This window comes from Talpa occidentalis, unplaced genomic scaffold (assembly GCF_014898055.3).
Source record: "Talpa occidentalis isolate TD23 unplaced genomic scaffold, MPIMG_talOcc4v2.1 talOcc4.16, whole genome shotgun sequence".
NCBI lineage: Eukaryota > Metazoa > Chordata > Mammalia > Eulipotyphla > Talpidae > Talpa > Talpa occidentalis.
In genome coordinates, this window is record NW_023601653.1 from 14,051,865 (window position 1) to 14,075,395 (window position 23,531).

General features: G+C 34.9%; 1 protein-coding gene across 1 annotated transcript in view; it reads left to right on the forward strand.

Moving 5' to 3' along the window:
* The window catches only part of BLTP3B (bridge-like lipid transfer protein family member 3B), a 56,683-nt gene extending 33,416 nt beyond the window's left edge, over positions 1-23,267 (forward strand). Inside the window, exons 9-21 of the mRNA XM_037513804.2 lie at positions 71-154; positions 1,866-2,048; positions 2,530-2,648; positions 5,250-5,391; positions 7,497-7,690; positions 8,235-9,721; positions 10,045-10,220; positions 14,750-14,892; positions 15,776-15,926; positions 16,818-17,071; positions 17,397-17,505; positions 20,562-20,755; positions 22,615-23,267. Coding sequence (XP_037369701.1) covers positions 71-154; positions 1,866-2,048; positions 2,530-2,648; positions 5,250-5,391; positions 7,497-7,690; positions 8,235-9,721; positions 10,045-10,220; positions 14,750-14,892; positions 15,776-15,926; positions 16,818-17,071; positions 17,397-17,505; positions 20,562-20,755; positions 22,615-22,734 — 3,356 coding nt within the window. The 3' untranslated portion in view covers positions 22,735-23,267. The remainder of the gene's footprint in view (positions 1-70; positions 155-1,865; positions 2,049-2,529; positions 2,649-5,249; positions 5,392-7,496; positions 7,691-8,234; positions 9,722-10,044; positions 10,221-14,749; positions 14,893-15,775; positions 15,927-16,817; positions 17,072-17,396; positions 17,506-20,561; positions 20,756-22,614) is intronic.
* Positions 23,268-23,531: the final 264 nt, after the last annotated feature.

A 23,531-nucleotide genomic window follows, 5' to 3' on the forward strand; every position in this document is an offset into this window, starting at 1 on the left:
GTAAATCAGTTGTTCCTGATGTTAGCTTAATATTTCTCTCTCTCATTTCCATCTTTTTTTCTTCTTCTAGAATCAAACAGACGTATTACTGGAGGGGCTATGCAACTGTCTTTTAATCAACTAACTATAGATTATTATCCTTATCACAAAGCAGGTATGTGTGATGATTTATTTAAAGGATGCAAATCTTACTCTAAAATTATATAGCCTGTTTATTTCATTTTGTTTTATTTTGCTATTTTCTTAAGGGGAAAGATTGCCACATTTGCTCTTTTTTTTTTTTTTTAAGATTTATTTATTTATGCATGCAAGAACTGGGGTACAGGCCGGAGGTCTGGAGGTTGAGAAGATTCACCAGAGAGAGTGGGGCTCAGAATAGGCAGATTGAGTGAAAACACTGCTGATGGGAGCAGTGGGTGAGTCAGGAGAGGTCTGCCCTGGCCATGTGGGCTAGCTCCCTGGCTGGGGATTGAACTCAGGCCACAATAGTGATAGCACTGATACTTACTTAACCCCTATGCCACCAGAAGGCCCTGACACATTTGCTTTTCACTTGGCAGTATCTTACCAAGAAAATGTAATTGCCACAGGAACTATTATGCATTTTATATTGATACTTATGTACAGTATTAGAAAGTTTAACTGTCAGAAAATGGCTTTATTGTAAGTAAATGATTTAAGAATTAAAAAATATCAGAATGCAAAGGATATATATTTGTGCGATTTTAATTGTGACAAACCGAATTATCTTTAAAAATTTCTAATGATATATTTATATACTAAAGGATTATAAAAGAATGTAAAACAAAAGAATAACATTGGTTTTAACTAAATTATACAGGAACTTATAAAAAAGCTTTACTTTTTAACTTCATCAATAAATAAGATGTAAGAAGCCCAAATATTGATAGGTTCTTTTCTCCTAAATAATAACAAAAAGCATACATGTTTATGGCCAACTTAATTAATTTGACCACATATTATATATGCCTTTTTTGGTATGTGGCTATTATTTTTTAATTCACATAAATAAGAAAAAAAGAAAAACAAATAGCTTTAATTCGTTTTTTAGAACTTTAAAAAAGTGATGAAAACTTTTCTGTTTACAAATTTCCATCACCCAGTGTTTGTCATTTCTGTAATAATACCTGACAGAATTTAAAGATTACAGTATTTGTTTCCATTTTTGTTTGTAGGGTTTTGTCTTATATTTTATCCTCCTGATTTATAAGTTACTGACGTATACTTAAATATTTAAATTATAAAATATTAAATATCTATTTTTAACTATGGAAATGATTTCTATTTGGGGAAGTAAAACTTTCAATTATAAGGTAGATTTTATTTTAACTCTTTGATTTACATCTATTAGTTGCTATAGATAAAACTAATAACCCTGGTTTTCCCTCCAAAAAATCTTAAATAAAATAAAATACAGATATACCTGTATCTTTGTGACAGATATCCATCTTGACAAATTTCAATAGTTTCTTAAGTGTTTAGTAATTCTTCTTTTTTAGATAAGTTTTTTTCAGTCACATTGCAATAAATGTTTTATGTCAGGACTTTGTTCTGTGATGGTACTATCTGTATTCTGGCCAGTGGAGTTTTACTAGGTGTTTGAGCATTCGCTGAAAGTTGACCAACAGCGCTACTTCTAAGTAAAATGGGTTCTAGGTAGAAATTCTTCCAGGTTTTGTACTTTTGACTCTTTCCCTCCATTTAAGAGAAGGTTGTAAACTTATTTGAAGATTAAGGAATCCTTTGAAAGCATGAATAAATCTCATTAGAAGCATTGCTATAATAGCATAAATAAATAAAAATCATACATTTTTGAGTGAAATATCTGTTTGTTCATTTTATAGGAGATAGTTGTAATCACTGGATGTATTTTAGTGATGCAACTAAAACAAAAAATGGATGGGCCAATGAGTTGTTACATGAATTTGAATGCAACGTTGAAATGCTTAAACAGGCTGTAAAGGATCATAATGTAGGTTCACCTCCTAAATCCCCAACACATGCCTCTCCCCAGCACACACAAACAGGTATTTTACCTATAACAGCATTGTGACTTTCCCTTAATTTTAATTGTAGTGTTCTTGTGTCTATGTTTATGATCATAATATATTTTCTATGAGTGATATGTTTAGTTAATACTAAAAAATACTGCACCTCATTTAGATCATAGGCTTATGGATCTAAGAACTATTTTAATTCATATGAACAATAAGAGTAATATGTAAGTAGACTATTTTAGTACACCTCTCTTTTTAATGAGAAGTCCAGCTGCAGGTTATTTTATGCATATCATAAATGTGATAAAAGTATGCTTCCTGCTTAAAAAAGAAGCATCACAAAAAAGGAATAATCCTTTAATTACTTATATTTCTATATTTATATGTAAAATATCACCTATCTCATTTAAGAAATTAGGATTTATCTATATTCCTACTAACTGTCTTAATAAAAGAGTGACTGTGACTGATAATTTTACCATAAGTTGAAAGGAGTTTTTGTTTCCCGCAGAAAAAGACTTAGTACTGAAAGGGACTTCCACAACAACTTCAGTATTATCTCAACAATCCAAGGCAAAGTTAATGTCCAGTTCTGTTGTGGTTAGGCTTGGTGATTTCAATATATACCAGGTATGTTGTTGTTTTTAATTCTTCTGAGAAACATCTTTAGTGTCTTCTGCAAGCAATTCTTATAAACTTTTATTTTAAAATTTTATTTCAAAACATCTTGACTAGTTTTGAAATGGCAAACTTAAACATCATAGAAAATGTTAATTTTTTAATTTTTTAAATTTAATTTAATTTAGTTTTATTTTAAGATTTATTTATTTATTTATACAAGCACTGGGTACAGTCAGAAGTGCAAGAGGGTGAGAGAATTCACCAGAGCCAGAGCGGGGAATCCAACAGGCAGATTGACTGAAATACACAGTTGAGGGGAACAGTGGGCTTGGGAGGAAAGATCTGTCGCGCCATGTCAAACCCTCACTGGCGGCTGGGGATTGAACTGATGCTGCAGAGGCTGTGGGCAGCTTCATAGCCTAGCACTCAACCGCTGCGCCAACAGGGAGAGCCCTAATTTTTTTTAGATGATTACCCAGAATTAGCCAAACTGAGGTTAAAGGCACGGTTCTCTTGACTGCAAAGTCTGCACAGGACTTCTGATACCAATGTCTGCACAAAACTTCTGGGGGTTTCCCTCTACTACCCACAGATTAGACAGTCTACTAGAAAAAGTTATAGAACTTGCTAAAATCAGTTATACTCAGTCGCATTTGTCACAGGGAAAGAATACAGGTGATAACCAGCCACAGGAGGAGATCATAGACTGGTGTTTGGGAGAGTGCCAAAAGTGGACACGTTAGCATCCTGGCAGGAATGTTTAACCATAGACATAATGCTTTGCACACTTAATTAAACACAGTCTTTAATTAGGTGGACTGATAAACCTGGTGACCCAGTGCTTTCACCTCTAAAAACTAGGAAGACTATCAGGTGTTGCCAGCTCCGCTGTGACTTATCTTGTAAGCATAAACTATCAGTGCTGGTCCAGGGGTCCACCAGGTGTAGGTTATTCCCAGGGTTTAGAATTGCCTCACAGGAGCAGGGACCAAGGCCCGCTCTGTCTTTGGAGCCCAGATTCCTTATTACATAATGGTTTTAGAAGAAACTGAAACACTTCTTTTGCTTTTTCAACTACCAAATATTGGTTATATTGTGAACATATTTTATGGCTAAGTATTCTGTTGCATTTATACTTAACCAGACTATAATCATACAACATGGTCTAATATACAGTCCTTCTGATTAACACAAGAGAATTTATTACCTATTTTAAAAAATAAGGGATTTCAGATGTGTTTTATAATTTATGAATTGTGGTTTATTTTGGTATATCTGAGACTTTGAGACTTAGTTTTTCAGAAATGTTTCATTTTACTTAGTGGTTTTCAATAATTTTGGTTGTCAGAGCTAGATGGGATTGCTGCTGACATCTAGTGGGTGGAGAACAGTCATGCTGCGAAATATTCTTCTATACACTGGACAGCCCCCAGGACAAAGAATTATCTAGGCCAAAATGTCAGTAGCCAAGTTTGAAAAGCCCTAATTTAACAGTTATTTTCTTATTGTACAGTTGCTTCCTTCTTTAAATTCTATATACAGTGAATCTTATTGAAGTGGAATTAATGATAAAATTTCAGTAAATTGGTATCAAATTGAAGGGGGGGAATTACCTATAATCTTAAATGGTTGAGGTTGATATCCCATACACAGAAACACAGAAACAAAACAAGTGTAATAGGAACCTTGTCATTAGTAGTCTTTTTGGAAGAATAATTGACGAGATCAAACTATTTGATGGAAACATTTGTAACTATTATTTTAAAATTAATTTTATTATGTTAAAAATATATACAACTCAGAGTTTATCTCTTACAGTGTACAGTTCACTGGTAACAAGTATATTCACATTGTTGTGATACCATCACCATTACCCATCTCCATAATTTTTGCCCCCAAACTTAAACTCTGTGTAGTAAAGAAAGTATGGCAAGGATTATTATTACTTTATATCAGGGATGCATTCTGGTCTTAAGTACTTATTTGTATTATTTTATAGAAAGTCTTATTTTAAAGCTCAAGATAGTAAATTTACCAGAAATATTGTACAAAGTTGATTTTGTAATTGATGAGAATCCATAGAGGTAGTAGTTTTGTAAATAGTTGATTGTTGTTATTTAAAAATAATTTACTGTGAAATTAAGTATGTAATAAAATTTGTACTGGAAGTTTTTTTTTTTTTTTTAATAGAGGCATGTTTTTTATTTATTTATTTGTTTGTTTCTTTGTTTATACATGCACTGGGTACAGTCAGAAGCGCGGGAGGGTGAGAGAATTCACCAGAGCCAGAGCAGGGAGCAGAGCAGGCAGAAGAACCAAAGTACACTGCTGAGGGGAGCAGCGGGCGGCAGGAGAGGTCTGCGCGCCATGTGGGACCCTCCTCTGGTGGCCGGGGAGCAGCCGGGGATCGAACCGGCGCCGCAGATGTCGCCGGCAGCTTCGCAACCCAGCGCTCAACCGCTGCGCCACCGGGGAGGCCCAAAATTTGTACTGGAAGTTAACCATGAAAACATTGTTAGAAATAGTTTTAAGTGATTTACATGTTGCATAAGTTCTTTGGAAAGGATTTTTATTTAATATTACTTCAGTTAACTTAATTTTTTTCTTAAGGTCTCCACAGCAGAACAATGTCGTTCTTCTCCCAAAAGTATGATTTCTTGCAATAAAAAATCCTTGTATCTTCCACAAGAAATGTCAGCTGTTTATATAGAATTCACAGAATATTATTACCCAGATGGGAAGGATTTTCCAAGTAAGAGAGTTTCCTATTTGTTTGTTATTTGTCCATTATTTTGAAGTTTTTTTCTTGGTAACTTATAAATGTGAAAAAAGAAACAACAGTTCATTGTTCTTTATTCTTGTTATTGTTGTGTTTAGTGCTAACTCTTGTGTAGCATTTTCACATATTTATCTGTATGTTCTTTTCTTTCACTGCCTTATGGCATCCTTGAAGTCAGGAATCATGTAGTAGTCATGCTTCATTTTGTTCTTGAGATTTGACTCATTTTTGTACTGAGTAGTTGTATGCTAAATGAAAGATGAATGAAAGTTAGTTTATTTGTAGTATAAGGTCACTTTTTCCCTCTAATCAAACCTCATTTATATTTCAATTATATGACATGGTTTTTCTTTGGAAAGTGAATAATTACATCCTTTTAACTACTAGAAAAAAATTTTTTGCTGTTTGTTTATGCCCATGTGTATTTTTTGGACAACTTTGCCACTTGCCTTTAAAAACACTGAGCTATATGAATTTTCATTTGTAAGCTACCTTGACTTCCTAGATTAAAATGGTTTTACATTAGTGTTCTTTGAGGTTAAAGTTGTATGCTACTATTTCAGTTAATTTAGGAGTTTTTCAAACTAAAATTCACCTTTGTTTATGTGGTACCTTTTTCATTATTTTAGTTAAAAATCATAGTTGAGGAAAAGTATTTTGTAGCTTTTGGTATTAGAGTTAAAAAACTTTGTATCCTCTCTTTAATAATGGAACCCCCAAAAATACTTAGACCTACTTTGCCCATTTGTTCAATATTGACTAAAGGGAATTTCTGATGCACTTGTCTTTGTTGTTAAATTAAAAGAAGCTATCATGGAAATTACTTTGGAGAAATAAACACTGAACTACTTCATTGCTTTAATCGTTCTTTTTGCTAACCTTTTGGTGTCTGGTTCTTACCATCTTTATGCTTTACAATAGACTTTTACACATTTCTCATTTGTTTCTGTCTTCTGCCTATCTGACGAAAAAGATGAGAAAGCTAAGTTCACACATTTCTTCAGAAAAATAGCAAAACTGAAACTCAGGTCTATGTTTCTTCTAAATCCAAACTATTGTTTGTTTTCTCCATGTATCACACCATCTCCCAGGGTATTCACAGCCGTTTGTCTGTACCTGGATAATCCCGCTATTGCCAGGCCACCATTCCCATGTATTTCTTAAATAATGCATCCTTGAACTAGTAGGTTTTTTTTAGAGCGAAGACTGTTTCTGGGATTACTAATTTCTAATCTAGGTTTATTTCTACCAGTTTTATTAATGTGCCAAAAGAATTGTAATCCCATGATCTAATATGTACCTTTTTTCCTAATAAAAATATAAAATTGCTTTTCTAGCAATTTAAGCGCTAGCTCCCCAGAGACCTATTTAGCTATAACTTTTAATTTTTTTAAATATTTATTTATTTATGCATACAGGAACTGGGGTGTAAGCCAAAGGTGTAGAGACAGAGTGGGGAGCAGAACAGGCAGATCTACTGAAACACAGTGCTGAGGGGAGCAGTGGGTGAGACATGGTCTGCTGCACCATGTGGGTCAGCTCCCTGGCTGGATGGGACTTGAACTTGTGCTGCAGTGGCTGGCAATAGATGATAGCTTGATAGCACTGTATCTTTAACACCTGCGCCACCAGGGAGGCCCAAATACAACTATTTTTAAATCATTTTTTTATCATGGAAAAATTTCAAGCATGTGTAAAAGTAAAGAGGACTTTACCTCTTAAGAGTAGTACTTAGAACTGCAATTTTGATGTGATATTCATCAAGAAGGTAAGGTTTTTTGAAGTCTGAATCTTGGTAACTATTACACTAGTACAAGAATCTAAGCAGTACTTCCTAATTACATAGTCAGTCTTATATTGAACTATTTTTTAGTTAGTGATATGTAAAAAAAGTTTTTTTGGCTATCTGTGTTAGCTATCATTCATGCATATCACTTTTAATTTTGTGAAGAACATCTCAAAACTTTTTATCTTAATTAAGAAAGAATAAACTTTGTTAAAAATGTTTTTTCTGTTCTTAGGAAAGATTTTAAAACTCTGTTCATTAAATTTGTTTTTAAAATTTTTTTTCTCCACAGTTCCATCTCCCAACCTTTATAGCCAACTGAATGCACTACAGTTTACTGTGGATGAAAGAAGTATTCTTTGGTTAAATCAATTTCTGTTGGATTTAAAACAGAGTCTTAATCAATTTATGGCTGTGTACAAGTTGAATGACAATTCAAAATCTGATGAACATGTTGATATTCGAGTTGATGGCTTAATGTTAAAGGTACCATATAAACAAGTGACTATGAAAACAAAAACCATTTTTATAGAAGAAACGTTGACAGCATTTTGGTTTCCAGGAATTAAGATAGGTGCTCAAGTATAAGCAACTTCACTGCAATATTAATTTTGATTTTGATATTTCATTTTCAGTTTTCATGTTCAATTATAGAATTTTTAAGAGACTGACTCCCCTCCCCCTGCTTTCAATTTTGTTCTGTTTATTTTGTGATCTGTTATAAGCAAATAGATATAACTATGTATGTATGTGTAAATACATTTTTCATTATTCATTACATACTTCATTATTTATTTGTTTTTTGAAGATTTTTCTTTTCTTGGTGGTTAATCATTTAAGCCCCCCTCTTAATTTAATATAAAGATTTGGGAGGAGAGACCTAGCATCTTATGTTTGGACAGGAAAGTAGTACATTTGGTGGAAGGGGGAGTCTCTAAAGGAATTTCTGAGCCTAAGTCATGTGCTTGATTATTTTGTCTTTAAGATCTATGAATTTGTAAGTTAAATATAATTTTTTTCTTTCTTCTAGTTTGTTATTCCCTCTGAAATGAAATCTGAATCTCATAGAGATCAGCCACGTGCAATTTCTGTTCAGAGCTCTGAAATGATTGCCACAAATACAAGACATTGTCCAAACTGTCGGCATTCTGATCTAGAAGCTTTGTTTCAAGACTTTAAAGATTGTGATTTTTTCAGTAAAACATATACCAGCTTCCCCAAGTCTTGTGACAATTTTAATCTTCTGCATCCAATTTTCCAGAGACATGCTCATGAGCAAGATACCAAAATGCATGAAGTTTATAAAGGAAATATTACTCCCAAGTTGAATAAACACACACTTAAAACTTCTGCTGCCACAGATGTCTGGGCTGTGCACTTTTCTCAATTTTGGATAGATTATGAAGGCATGAAAAGTGGAAAGGGACGGCCAGTAAGTTTTGTAGAGTCTTTCCCGCTTTCTATCTGGATTTGTAAACCTGCAAGGTATGCAGCGTCACAGAAAGAGCTGCAGCCTTGTAGTCAAGTATCTTTAAATACATCACAAAGTGAATCCAGTGATTTGAGTGGCCGACTGAAGAGGAAGAGGCTCTTGAAGGAGTATTACAGTACAGAGTCTGAGCCCTTGACTGATGGTCATCAGAAATCTCCTTCAAATACATTTTTAAAATTTTCCGCTTCATCAGATGCAGACATTCATGTCTTGGCTCATGTTCATAAGCATGTCAGCGTGCAGATTAATCACTACCAGTATCTGCTCCTGCTTTTCCTCCACGAGTCACTTATACTACTTTCAGAGAACTTGAGGAAAGATGTGGAAGCTGTGACTGGCAAACCTGCTAGTGAGACATCCATTTGCATTGGAATTTTACTTAAAAGCGCAGACGTGGCTCTTTTGCTACATCCAGTGGATCAAGCAAATACTGTTAAGGCTCATGTTTGTGAAAATACGAGCCCAGTGGTTTCTGATTATTTGCCAACAGAAAATGGAAAGGTTTTGTCTTCAAAGAGAAAACAAGTTAGTAGTCGTATAAGTCAAAGTAATCCTATGTCAGACAACAGATCTTTGAGTGTTGACCTCAGCCATGTCCCTTTGAAGGAACCTTTGCTTTTTAAATCAGCTAGTGATACAAATCTGCAAAAAGGTATTTCTTCTCTGGATTATTTATCAGATAAAAATTTAGGAAAAATAAGCGAAGATGAAAGTAGTGGAATTGTTTGTAAAAGTGGCTCAGGAGAAATTCGATTAGAAAGAAATGACAAGAAGGATTCATCTTATACAAATTCAAATAGTGTCTTAAACCACAGAGAAGATTCAAGGAAGCTGTCATTTGATAATGATGGTAATCAAAACATACTTTCAAATAGTTTAACTAGTAAAGAAAATGAAGCCATGGAGTCGATCTTGAAGACTGAAGATTTGCTTCCAGAAACAACTTCACTTTCGGAGAACCTGGAAATCAGTAAAGAACAACTAGCACCCATAGTTAGGACACTGAAATCACAGACATATTTAAGGTAAAAGCATGCTTGTTGGAAATGTAGGGGCTTTTGTTTTGCCCTGTGTGTGCATGTTGGTGTGCGTACATATGTTTGCACACATGTGAGTGCAAATTGCACGCGTATTTTGGTTTTGAACAGAAAACCTCATGACACAGTGACTTTGCTAGAGTTAGCACATGGATGAGTAGGTTCTTCAAAATATGAAAACATTGTGAACTTATAAAATATAATCTTAAAACTTGTGGATGCTCTATGTACATTTTCATTTCACTAGCAGTATTTTTTTAAAAAGAAATTTTTCCTTATAGGTGATGATTTTCTAATATTTTTGTTAACAGTGGAAAATCTAAGGAACGTTGCTCACCCAACCTGGCTCCACTCTGTGTTTCTCACAAGAACATGGAAAGAAGCTCCTCACAAATCTCATTGGATACTGTTTCTGTTGACAGCAATATATTGGAAGAACAGTTGTTAGAAAGTGATGGCAGTGATAGCCACATAGTTTTGGAAAAAGGTAAAATGTATGCTTTAAGAATTCATATTTTTTGTATACAAATCTTAGAAGTAATTCTTTAAGTATTTTCAGTTATTCAGTGTAATTAATTCAATAATTAATTACAGCCCCCCAACTTATTTATTCACACATAATACAGGGTAACTTTCTAATGGTTGTCCATTGCGTCCTTTACTAGATACTCCCTGCTGGCTCACCTCCAGCAGTTATTTGTATACAGTCATGCAGATCATAAAGCAGACGTTGTTAATGCTATTAGGTTTTAGCACAGAGACTGGAGTTTTGATTAAGTGGATTTACTTTGCATGATGAGGTCTCAGAATGTGGTCCTTTGACTGGGCATTTTCCAGACTGGGTTCTCTCATGTATTTGAGTATGTACAGTGGAACTACATGATTGCCCCATTTTATACAGAGCGAGCAGTACCTCGGTAATGAACGCTAGAAATGATTTAGAAATTTTGAATGGATCCCTATCATTAAGGTATTAAAGACTATACTTTTTTTAATACTGTACCAATTTGTCTTAACCTTATAAGTACCTATTCTTTTAATTTGCTGCATCAGAGCTTCCTAACGGTTATTTGTCTATAGTTACACTGTTATAGATAGAGCTGGGACTGTCTTTTTATTTGCTTTTTTCCTAAACTAACATTTACATGAAAATTACCATACCAGTTGCCATTGTATGTGTATTATTTAACCTAATAAATCTGAGATAGGAACTATTGTAATCTCCATTTTAAAGATGAGGAATCAAAAGTTAAGCTGCTTGCCAAGATTACACAGCTTGTGAGTGATTGAATTAACAATTGAACCCAGGTAGAGTTCAAAGTCTAAGTTCTTCTATCTCATGCCAACTCATTTCTTCTTAACCAAACTTTCTCTTCAAATAAAAGTCAGGAAAAAGCTCTACTATGTTCCCATTTACTTTAGCTGGTGGGAGATAGTGGTCAGTCTACCCTACATCATCAATGATAATTATAACAACAGCAGATTTCATTGACTGCTCCTCGTCACTCTGCCATGTGAATCTAGAATACATTGCTTTATTTAATCCTCAAAACAACTAAATGAGGGAATTATTATTATTAATTCCATTTGCATAGATTCTGAAACTGAAGCTGGGAGAAAATAGTATATTGCCAGGAACAATAGAAGCAGATTTAGAGCTCAGTTTGACTTAAGAGCCTAAACTTTCGGGAGCTCCCTGGTGGCGCAGGGGTTAAGATGCAGCACTATGAAGCTACCCGAAGCTACTGCATCACTAGTTCAATCCCTGGTCAGGGAGGTGTCCCCCATGGCACAGCAGATCTTTCCTGTCTCGCCCCCTGCTCCCCTCAGCAGTGTCTTTCTGTCAGCCGGCCTGTTCTGTTCCCCACTCTGTCTCTGGTGAATCCTCTCATCCCCCACAACTCTGGCCTATACCCCTGTTCTTATATGCATAAAATAAATAAATCTTAAAAAAAAAAAAAAAAAGCCTAAACTTTCAACCAGCTAATATACTATACTACTTTCCCAGACTTGGGAAGTGATAACCAAATGTAACCTGGAAGCCTAATCCAACTCCATTATATATAATTCATAGCAGTCTCCTTTCCAGCATATTGACCAGTTAAATGTAGAAGAGCTACTAATCTACTGATTTTATAGGTCATTCAAATCCATTCTAGACTCGCAGAATGATTGCTTAATTGCCTAGTCACCATTTCCCCAAAATCCTAACTTAAAGGAGAATTTTTTTCTAAGATCAAAATATACTTCAAAGACAGTGTTCCTATAGAAAACATCCTACTTATTCTCAAAAAAAAAAAAAAAAATCAGTGATTTTCTTGATAGTTGTAGAAATTAAATAAGTAATAAAAGTAAATACTACTCAATTTGGAAAATATAGACAAACAATTTGGAAAATAAAATAACTCAAAAGTCTCACATTGTAAGATACCAACTATTATTTGCTCTATGAATTTATATATATGTTCATGTGTGTATGTATATGTGTGTGTGTGTGTGTTTTGTGTTATACTATACATATATACACATGTATATTTTTACCCTTTTTATCAGTTGTAAGCATTTTCTTAAATTTCTTTGAAAATATTTTTAGTCTCTGTTAAATTGTCATAAGATTATAGCATGACTTTTTAATTATTTTCTTGATATCAGATATTTAGTTTGTTTATTTTATCATGGTTATAGAAATGCTGCAATTCATATTATTGTTCATAATTTTTTTTCTGCATTTGTAATTACCCTTCCAGTTTCATCCCTCTTGCCACAAATAGCATGAGTTTATCTTTTTTGATCAAGGAGTTGTGTTCCATTGTATATATGTAATGCACCTCTTGGTCTACTCACCTGTTTGAGGCATTTAGGTTGTTTCCATATCTTGGCTATTGTAAATTCTGCTGCTGTAAACATAGGAGTGCAGGTTTCCTTTTGAGTTGTTGTTTTTGTATTCTTCAGATAGATACCTTGGAGTGGAATTGCTGGGCCATATGGTAAATCCATTTTTAGTCTTTTTTTTTTTTTTTTTTTTTTAAGATTTATTTATTTATGCATACAAAAGCAAGGGTACAGGCCAGAGATGGGGTGGGGTGAGAGGATTCACCAGAGACAGCGTGGGGAACAGAACAGGCAGACTGACTGAAACACTCTGCTGAGGGGAGCAGCAGGCGAGACAGGAGAGGTCTGCTTTGCCATGTGGGTTTCTCTCTGGCCGGCCGGGGATTGAACTCGCGCTGCAGAGGCTGCGGACTGCTTCATAGTGCAGTGCTTAACCACTTGCGCCACCAGGGAGGCCCCATTTTTAGTCTTTTGAAGACTCTCCATACTTGTCTACGTTCCCACCTACAGTGTAATAGGGTTTCTTTTTCTCCACACCCTCACCCGCACTTGTTGTTTGTGGGGTTTTGTGATGTGATATGTATGTTTTTATGAGCAGAGAAACAAACCTATGGTTGGCCTGCTACCTCAGCACTGGCTCCTAACTAGTCGCCTCACAGCTGTTCTTAGCTTCCACTTCATCCCATGGGCAGAATACTCTTTATAAATGATATCATTTTGATTTCCATTTTAATCCTAATAATCTCCCTTTGCTATAATGCTATTAAATTTTGAAAATCTTAACATTACTGACATTGCTTTGTGTGATGTGGCCTTGGCTTACCTTTTCTTCTGTTTTCCCAAGTGCTTAGTATACTACATTTATTTTAGTATATTGAATATACTGTAGTGTATTTCAGTCACTTGGTTTCTTTACTATGATAAATTTTTTTCCACCTTGGGGTCTTGGTACTAGTGCCTAGGATGCTCTTTTTCTTTAAGTATACTTTGGCTTAAATAATATTTTGTCAGTGAAATCTTCTGGCTCTATTAGGAGCTCCCTGTGAAACTGGATTTTATTAGCTCCTAATATTACAATTGTACTAATATGCATCTTACCTGGCCCCTCAAAGTATTTATTCATTCAATACATAGCTTATTGAGTACCTGCTATGTTGCCAGACACTGGTTAAAAGCTGATTATGTAGTGGTAAATGCAATTTTAGAAAGTTGAGGCTGTGTTCTGTATGTCTTTGACTGCTTCTAATGTAATATTACTAGTAATTCATTTTTATGGTGCTTCAAAAAGTACAGTTGGCCATTGGAAAACTCAGATTTGAGCTGTATCAGTCAACTTAAGCATATTTTTTTCAGTAAATAAATTGGAATTTTTTTGAGATTTGTAACAATTTTAAAAAACTTGTAGATGAGTTGAGTGGTCTAAAAATATCAAAAAAATCAAGGAAAGAGGATGTCATGAATGTATAAAATATATGCAGGTAATACTCTTTTTATCACTTACTACCACAAAATGTGCACAAATCAAAAAAGTTAACCTTCATGAAAATTTATACACATGGCACAATTCATAGTCAAGAGAAATATGAACAGACATCAGTGTGGCTTCTTATCAATTGCAGTCTCTTCAGTTTTTGGAGTGACAGTTAAGTTTTGTGAATTTTCTACTGCTTGGGAGTCAGCACCCTTAACCCCCACATTGTTCTGTGAACACAAACTTATTAAAAAATTGCCCTTTACCATAGAGAATTTGAGAAATCTTGAAGTATAACATGTTGAGAAATGAAGAGAAGCAGATAAGGACAGAGAATGATCACCTTGGTGATAGTGGCAGTAACTTCAGATAGAAGATAAAATTAGGAATTAGGGCGTAGGACCCTGAAATGAAGAGGTGAGACTGAACTAGTCGGTGTGGGATGAGAGGGGGGACAAAGTTGCCTGACTGGAGCTTGCTAGTTAAGCCAGCAGTGCAGCTGCTTGGGAACAGGCTGATCCACTGTGGCAGGTTTCTTTTCATATTATGTTTAGTATTTTAGTATCTCTAACATTTTATTGTGGGGATTTATTTCTTATTTGCTTACTAACCATAATTTAATTTTTCTTTGATTTTTTACCTTTTGAGCGAGGCTCTGCTAGAGAAAGAGTTGAAGGGATAGTCTGTGCTAATTTACTTGTATATTATTTCAGGTATTAAGAAGAACTTGGCTACAATTTACCAGAGCCCCGCAGAAACTGCAAATGCCAGTACAAATATACAGAATTATGGTGCAATCTCTCCAGATGCCATCAGCACAAATTCAGAGGGTGCTCAAGAAAATCAGGATGACTTGGTAATCATTTTAACGAGATTCTCTGAAGGGAAATGCCATCAACTATCTCATATTCAATATAGACACATTTAAAGTCATTAATTTGTAAATTGACTTAGATGGTGGGTAGTACACTTTGCTCTTTCTGCTCTTAAAAATTCTTTCCTCTTACTGAACTGTTCTTATTTGAAATTTACTTTTCTAAATTTGTTTTATTTGTATTAAGGGAGATTCTTTTTGCTATCTTATCTTTTATTTTTGGACTTTTATTTTAGTCATTTAAATACACTTTGCAAGAGTTTGATGCTAATGGTGGAGTCAGTTCACAAAAGGAATATGTTACTGGTTTATTTTAAGCCTGACTGATCCAGTGTTCTTAGGAGATGCCTTAGAAAAAATATGTTTAGTATTTAGTGAAAGTCATTGGATATGGAAATGTCATATAATTCATTTAAATATATTCTTTTGACTGAATGATTAGGAAAAAAAGCTAAAGATTGCCACGATAATGTAACATTCTATTGGTCACATTTATATTTTTAAAAATAATAGGTTTTTTTTTAAAAAAAAAAAAATTATTTATTTATACAAGCACTGGGTACAGTCAGAAGCGTGGGAGGGTGAGAGAATTCACCAGAGCCAGAGTGGGGAACAGAACAGGCAGACCCATGAAATACACTGCTGAGGGGAGCAGTGGGCGTGGCAGGAGTGGTCTGCGCACCATGTGGGACCCTCGCTGATGGCCGGGGTTCGAACCTGCGCTGCAGAGGCTGTGGGCAGCTTCGCAGCCTAGCGCTCAACCACTGCGCCACCAGGGGAGGCCCTAAAAATAAGTTTCTTGTGTTTTTTCTTATATGTTGTTTTCAGTTACTTTCTAAACTAATATTTATGCAATCATTGTTAGATGTCAGTTGTGGTGTTTAAAATTACTGGTGTTAATGCGGAAATTGATATCCGGGGAGAAGATACTGAAATCTGTCTTCAGGTGGACCAAGTGATACCAGATCAGTTAGGCAATATCAGTCTTCGGCATTACCTTGGTAATCGTCCAGTAGGTAAGTCTATAATATGATTTAAGCTTGTTATGTTTTCTGTGCATATGACCATCAGTAGTTGTGTATATGATATAATTGAATTCAAGGAAAAATATATCAATTTATAATATGGAAGAGATTTGTTCTTTTAGATTACCTTATTTTCATAAAATATTTTGTTTAAGATGAAATCTGTTGAAGATGTATTCTCTAATTTTTTTGTTTATGCTGTTGATACATTCAACCTTTTACTTTTTCAGTCTTCCCATTCTTTTATAGGCTAATTTAACTGAGCTCTTTGTTTATGAAAAATGTGATAGTTTATTCCTAGGAGGTCAGACTTAGTTCCACACTATGATAAATGTTAATTTCTGCATTTTATTATCTTGCTTGTAAGCAAACATTTCCTGAGTCTGGCATGATATTTAGTATTTGGAAAAAATCATGTATTTTATTCTTGTGATCCTTCATTCTGAAATCAACAGGTGAATCTACTGAAATACACTGCGGAGGGGAGCAGCAGGTGAGACAGGAGAGGGCTACCCCACCATGTGGGTTAGCTCCTTGGACAGGGATCGAACTCATGTTGCAGTGACTAGTGATAGCTTGATAGTGCTATGTTTTTAACCCCTGCGCCACCAGTAAGGCCCTATTTTCCAATTATTTAAAGTCTCACTTTTAATGAGGAAGCTATAAAACGTAAGGTTTTCATCACTTCCTCATACATGGCTTAAGAAGCGCTTTAAATGCCTTGACCGTTTCTCTTCACAGTTGTCTGTTCATTATGTTGCAAACATATTTGTAGGCACACAATCAGGCACATTCTGATTATCTGAGATATCCATCGTATTAGTTACATTATGTCATGATTTGTGCACAAAGTTATAATTTTTATGTGTTCTTTTCTCATAGGTTCAGATCATAAAGTTGTATTTAATTCCAAATCCTCTCCTGAGATTACACTGAGATTTGAAAGTGGGCCTGCTGCTGTGATACATTCTTTGCTTGCAGAAAAAAATGGATTTCTGCAATGCCATATAAAAAACTTTAGTACTGAGTTTCTTACATCTTCTCTTATGAATCTTCAACATTTTTTTGAAGATGAAACTGTTGCAACAGTGATGCCAATGAAGATACAAGTTTCTAACACAAAAATAAATTTAAAAGTATGTTAGGAGTTTTTATATTTTAATGTTATAAATGTTTGATTTATCTATAAGGACTTTGATTCATATCTAAGAATATGCCTTTTCCTTATTGTGAATATCTTATCAGCATTAAAATAAATGGATTGTTCTTTGATAAATGAGATAGAGATTTTAGAAAATGGAAAATGTTAAAGTAAAACAGACAGTTTTCTCAGCTAAAGCATGTAGTACATATTTCGAAGTTATTAAAAATATTAACAAAAATAATGCTGTTAAAATGATCATTTTAATTTTATCATTTACTTTAATAACAACATGTGAATAACATTTCTCTTTCCTGTAGGATGACAGTCCTCATAGTAGTACAATATCTCTTGAACCAGCTCCTGTAACCATTCATATTGATCATCTTATGATAGAGAGATATGATGATGGCTCTTTTCATATCAGAGGTATATATATAAATATATATGAAAAACAGCGTTGAAGGAAATTTGATATTATTTGCATGCAGATTGTTTCTTTTCACTCATATTTGCTATTTTTATGTCCTTATGCAGTATTTCAGTAGATGATTGAGGGGCATTTTAAGTACATTGTAATAAAATATCAGCTTCATATGGACCTCTACCCCAGAAATAACTCATCTACATTTAATTTAGTACCTGTTTTACAAATCTGTTTTGAATGAAAGTAAGAGAGGCTTTCAAGGTCTTATATGTCTCTTGTTCTTATTTGGGTCTCTTACTTGATCTCATTTTTAACTTTATTTCTCATTATTTTATATATATTCAGCCAACCTGATATACTCCCTGTACAGAATTTCTCTCAAACTTTTCCTTCTCCATTTTTTTTTTTTAAATATTTATTTATTTATTTATACAAGCATTGGGTACAGTCAGAAGCACGGGAGGGTGAGGGAATTCACCAGAGCCAGAGTGGGGAGCAGAGAGGGTAGAAGGACCGAGGTACACTGCTGAGGGGAGCAGCGGGCGGCAGGGGAGGTTTGCGCGCCATGTGGGGCCCTCCTCTGGTGGCCGGGGAGGCCGGGGATTGAACCCGCGCTGCAGAGGCTGCGGGCAGCTTCGCAACCCAGTGCTCAACCGCTGCACCACCAGGGAGGCCCTCCTTCTCCATTTTTTTTAAGGTTTATTTTTATTTATGCATACAAGAACTGTGGTGTAGGCCAGAGATATGGGGTGGTTAGAGGATTCGCCTGAGACAGAATGGGGAGCAGAGCAGTAGGCTCTACTGAGGGGAGCAGAGGAGAGGTGTGCTATGCCGTGTGGGTCAGCTCGCTGGCTGGGGATTGAACTCATGTCTCAGTGGCTGCCGATAGCTTGATAGCGCTGACTTTAACCCCTGCACACCAGGGAGGCTTTCCCTCTCCATTTTTATTTGTCTTATTACTCCTCCTTAGAATGGTTTATTCCCTTCTAAGGCTCTGAAGCTTTTTTTTCAATGAACCCTTCTGTATTACCTGACATGACTCCTAATGCATAGAGAATAAATGCCTACACATTATAATTCCTGGGTTCTTAGTCTCCGTACTTTAGTTAATTATAGTGTATTGATGTTTATTTAGTTCTGATTTATTTTTTTTTAAAGATTTATTTATTTATACACGCACTGGGTACAGTCAGAAGCATGGGAGGGTGAAGAATTCACCAGAGCCAGAGTGGGGAACAGAACAGGCAGATTGACGAAATACACTGCTGAGGGGAGCAGCAGGCACAGCAGGAGAGGTCTGTTGCGCCATGTGGGACCCTCCCCGGCGGCCGGGGATCAAACCAGCACTGCAGAGGCTGTGGACAGCTTCACAGCCCGGTGCTCAACCGCTGCGCCACCAGGGGAGGCCCTATTTAGTTCTGATTTAATATTTATATCACCATTCTAACAAGATTTTTAAGATTTCTAATATTCTAGAGAATTGGAAAGTGCTTAAGTCAGTAGACTTAGGTGTTCTAGTTCTTTGCTACTGGCCACTTAGTTTGCTACTAGCCACTTGAGGGTGAAATATGAGAGACTGATTCTACGCTCCCATTTCTTTTCCTATTAAAACCTCATTAAATACTATAAAATATGTTAGAAGAAGGTGCAGCAGACCTCTCCTATCACGTCTGTTGCTCCCCTCAGCAGTGTATTTCAGTAGACCCACCTAATCTGTTCCCCACTTTGCCCCTGGTGAATCCTCTCACAACCCACACCCGTGGCCTACATCCCAGTTTCTTGTATGCATAAATAAATAAAATAAATCTTTTGAAAAAATTTGTTAGAAGAATAAAGTTGATAAATAAGTACCACCACTGTGTCACACATTCTTAGAAGAACACAACCAGAGAGCAAACTGAAAAGACACAAACAGAAAAATCTGCAGCCATAAACATATGAAAGAGAGGACCGTTGCTAAATTAGAGCAATTTCTGGAGAATTCTTTTTTTTTTTTTTAAAGATTTATTTATTTATGCATACAAGAGCTGGGGTACAGGCCAGAGATGCGGGGGAAGGGGAGGGGTGTGAGAGGATCCACTAGAGACAGAGTGGGGAACAGAACAGGCAGACTGACTGAAATACACTGCTGAGGGGAGCAGCAGGCAAGACAGGAGAGGTCTGCCTCGCCATATGGGTTTCTCCCTGGCTGGCCGGAGATTGAACTTCTGCTGCAGAGACTGTGGATTGCTTCATAGTGCAGTGCTTAACCCTTTGCACCACCAGGGAGGCCCTGGAGAATTCTTAACTGAAGAGTCTTCTCTGTGGAATTTGGGACCAACTGGAGTAAGCATAGGAGTCAGACCAGTGGAGATGAAAATGTTGACTTTATTACTAATAAAAGCTCAGGTGGAAAAGATAGCTTAGGTCTTTGGCCATGGTGTATAATCTTTTATATATTCTGGGTTTCGTTTGCTCATATTTTGCAGAGGATTTTTGTGTCCATATTAACAAGCATATTAATTTTACTTTTGATTTGTCTGGTTTTGGAATAGGTGATACTGGCTTTAGAGAATGGAATAAGTTATGTGCCTTCTATTTTTTTTTTGAAGAGTTTATAAAAATTTGGTATTCTTTAAATGTTTAGAATGATTACAGTAGTAGAATTCATCATTGAAATCATCTGAACCTCGGAATTTCATTGTTTGGTTTTTGATTACTGGTTCAGATTTTTTTTTTTTAACCCAGTAAGGATCTATTCACATTGTCTATTTCTTATTCAGTCCATTTTGGTAGTTTGTGTTTTTCTAGGAAAGTTCCTATTTCTGAGTTACCTAATTTATTGGTAAATAGTTTGTAGTATGCCTGATGATCGTTCTTTAAATTTCTGTAAAGTTGATAGTAATGTCCTGTCTTTCATTTCTGATTCTAGTGATTGCTTTTCTTTTTTTCTGTTGATCTAAAGGTTTGCCAATTTTTATCATGCTTTCAATAAACAAGCTTTCGATTTTATTGGTTTTCTCTATTTTTTTATCAAGTATTTAGAAATGTTATCTGAGCATTTTATTTGTTTGATCAGATTCTCAGATGCTTAACACTGGGAATGAGTTGAAAGAAAATGTCAAAAGTCATTCACTGCTGCTAACCAGTGGAAAGTATGATCTGAAGAAACAATGTGGTGTCACCCAGGCCACTCAGACCAGCCCGGAGGTCCCTTGTCCTTCTCAGTCACCTAACTTTCCTGAGTCTTCCTTTGACTTCACTAGAGAACAGGTAATGGGAAAACAGATTAATTCTCATTCAGTTTCAGCATTTTAAAAAAATTAGATGTTAGTTAAAGCATCATTTATTTAGTTATTTAAATAATATTTATTGGGCATATTTATTTATGTTCAGGCACTGTATTAGATGCTATGGATATAGTGTTGAGTAAATAGGGACATTCTCAGATTTCGCAGAGGTTGTAGTCTAGTGGGAAAATAGTGGAATAAATGTAGTACGTGAGTAACAGTTTCTGAAATCAAGGTAGTCTTCCTGGAAGAAATGCTCATTTTTATGTCTTATTTTTAAGTTGTAAAAGTCTATTTCAGAACATTGGAAAAATGTTCTAAAACAACCTTAATACATTATAATCTCCTGCAGTGCTATCAATATTTTTAAATTTGTCCCCTTGGACTCTTTTCCAAATAATTATTATAGTATATAATCTATCTTTTTTTTTAAATAAATGTTTTTTTATATTGCTCCATATGGTTCATGTTTATTTTTAGTGACAAGAATAATATAATATTTCTCTTAATTTTTGAGTTGCTTCTTATTTGCCATTATAAATAATTAACAAACTATTCAACCGAACTTTAGTTTTCTATGTTAGAACCACAGAATGAGTTTATTCTTCTGTCCAAGGAATTATTGGTAATCAAGGGTATAAATTTAAATAGCATATCAACCTATCTATTGAGACACTCGCTCTGTAAATATATTTTTCTTGGGAGAAATTCCTTAATTTTACAATATTTTCATACTTAGGGGTTAGAGAAAGTTCCAAGAGGATAAAATGTTAAAACTAATCTTAATCAGGGGGAAAGGACACTAATTAGCCCATCAAGGTGAAAATGTCTAATGAGATATTCAGAATGTTGGTCTGGAGCGCAGAACAGAGTTTGCGCTTCATCTGGCTATATATGATAGTTGGAATCCCAGGAAAAGCTGAGCTCATCAAAGAGCATGACTCAAGTGATAGACAACCAATTATGGAATAAAAATATAAGTGATGTTATTTTATTAATTTTTACTTATATATGTATTTTTTACATTGCTGTTCCTGAAAGGTGTAATTCCCATAGAATTCCCACCTAAGACACCTGTGAACCGTCATCATAGTCCCTTGTGCTCTTCCCTCCCCTAGTATGAGACACCTCCCTCCCCCTTCCCAGCTGGGTGTCTTCTATTTATCTTTTGCCTGCTAGTTTTGTTATGTTTTATTTTTTCCTGACCCCTTGTTTGGTTCCTCTATATTCCTCTTATAAGTGAAACCATTCGCTGATTTTCTTTTTTTTCTTCTGACTTATTTCACTGAGCATAATCCCTTCCTGCCCCATTCATGTTGCTGCAAATGGCATGAGTTTATCTTTGTTTTGATGAATGAATAGTATCCCACTGTGTGTATATATATCACATCTTTATCCAGTCATCTGTTTTGGGGCATTTAGGTTGCTTCCAAAAATATAAGTGTACTTGAACAGCAGATCACAATAGGAAACATGCTTGGTAGAGAGAGTGAAAGATAAAAGAGCGGTAGCAAAGATTACTAAAAAGGAGAGACTTAGGAAAGAGGGGTGAGGTTAGCAGTGTCTAAAGCCATTGAGGAGTCCAGGGAAATTGAGATTAACCAGATTCAGTATTTGAATCTGGAAATTGGGAGTTAACTGTTTTGAATTGCTATGTCAGAAATTAACATTTTTAAATGCTTGCTCTGTATTGCCAAATAGCTTCTGAAAACAATTTTCAGCTTAAGTGCATCCTCACTGATATTGTATAATTTTACTGTCCCAAGTATAAATCTTCAGGTACTATGTAGTCTATATTTTCTGAAAATGATTAAGTTCTCTTATTTTCCAAATTTATTTCAGCTCATGGAAGAGAATGAATATCTTAAGCAAGAATTGGCTAAAGCTAAAATGGCTCTTGTAGAGGCTCACTTGGAAAAAGATGCTCTTCTTCATCATATAAAGAAGATGACAGCTGAATAGCAGGAATGACAGTCAAAAACTCAAATTATAGCTCCAGACTAGGGAGGTGTTACATTTATTAATGTGATGTTTGTTATCAATTAGTACAAGACTTTCTTTTTCATGAAAAGACAATAAAGTGGAATGGAATGGAATGAAATGACTATTCAAAGATGGTTTTGAAAGTTTTAGGTACAGGCATTACAATCTTTTGGTTGTTTTGTATTTTGGCATTTAACCTTCTTTCAAACTGCTGTATTATGGGAAATTCAGCACATACTATAAAATAATTACATGCCTAATGAAAATAGGATGTCATTTCCTAATTTTGATACCACATTTTAAAAAAAGAAATGAAAACCTAATGTGTCCCATAGGTTGCTGAATTTATAATTACTCATTAATAATTTACTGTTATCAACAGTCAAATGCTTTTAGGACTCATACAAAATAGCAGGAGGCTTACATTTTAAATGTCATTAAAATTATGTAATTAAATCTAGAATTATTTAATGATTGTAAAAAGACAGCAAAAATTAATAAATTATGTAATTGCTGGGTTTGAAAATTTTGGAAAATCATCATCCTACTGAACCCAAAAATAACTTGGAAATGTGGGGGGTAAATAATTTTAAATGATGGGTAAAGTGTGTAAATTGAAGCTATAATTTTTAATGAAAAGATGGTACAAATGTAAAAATAAAAAGCACAAACTGTAAAAAAGAAAACAGTAGAGTATATGGCCAACTGATTTAAAAAGCATTACTTGTACATTCCTTTAAACATATTATTACAAGTAAAAGAGTAATTTAACTATC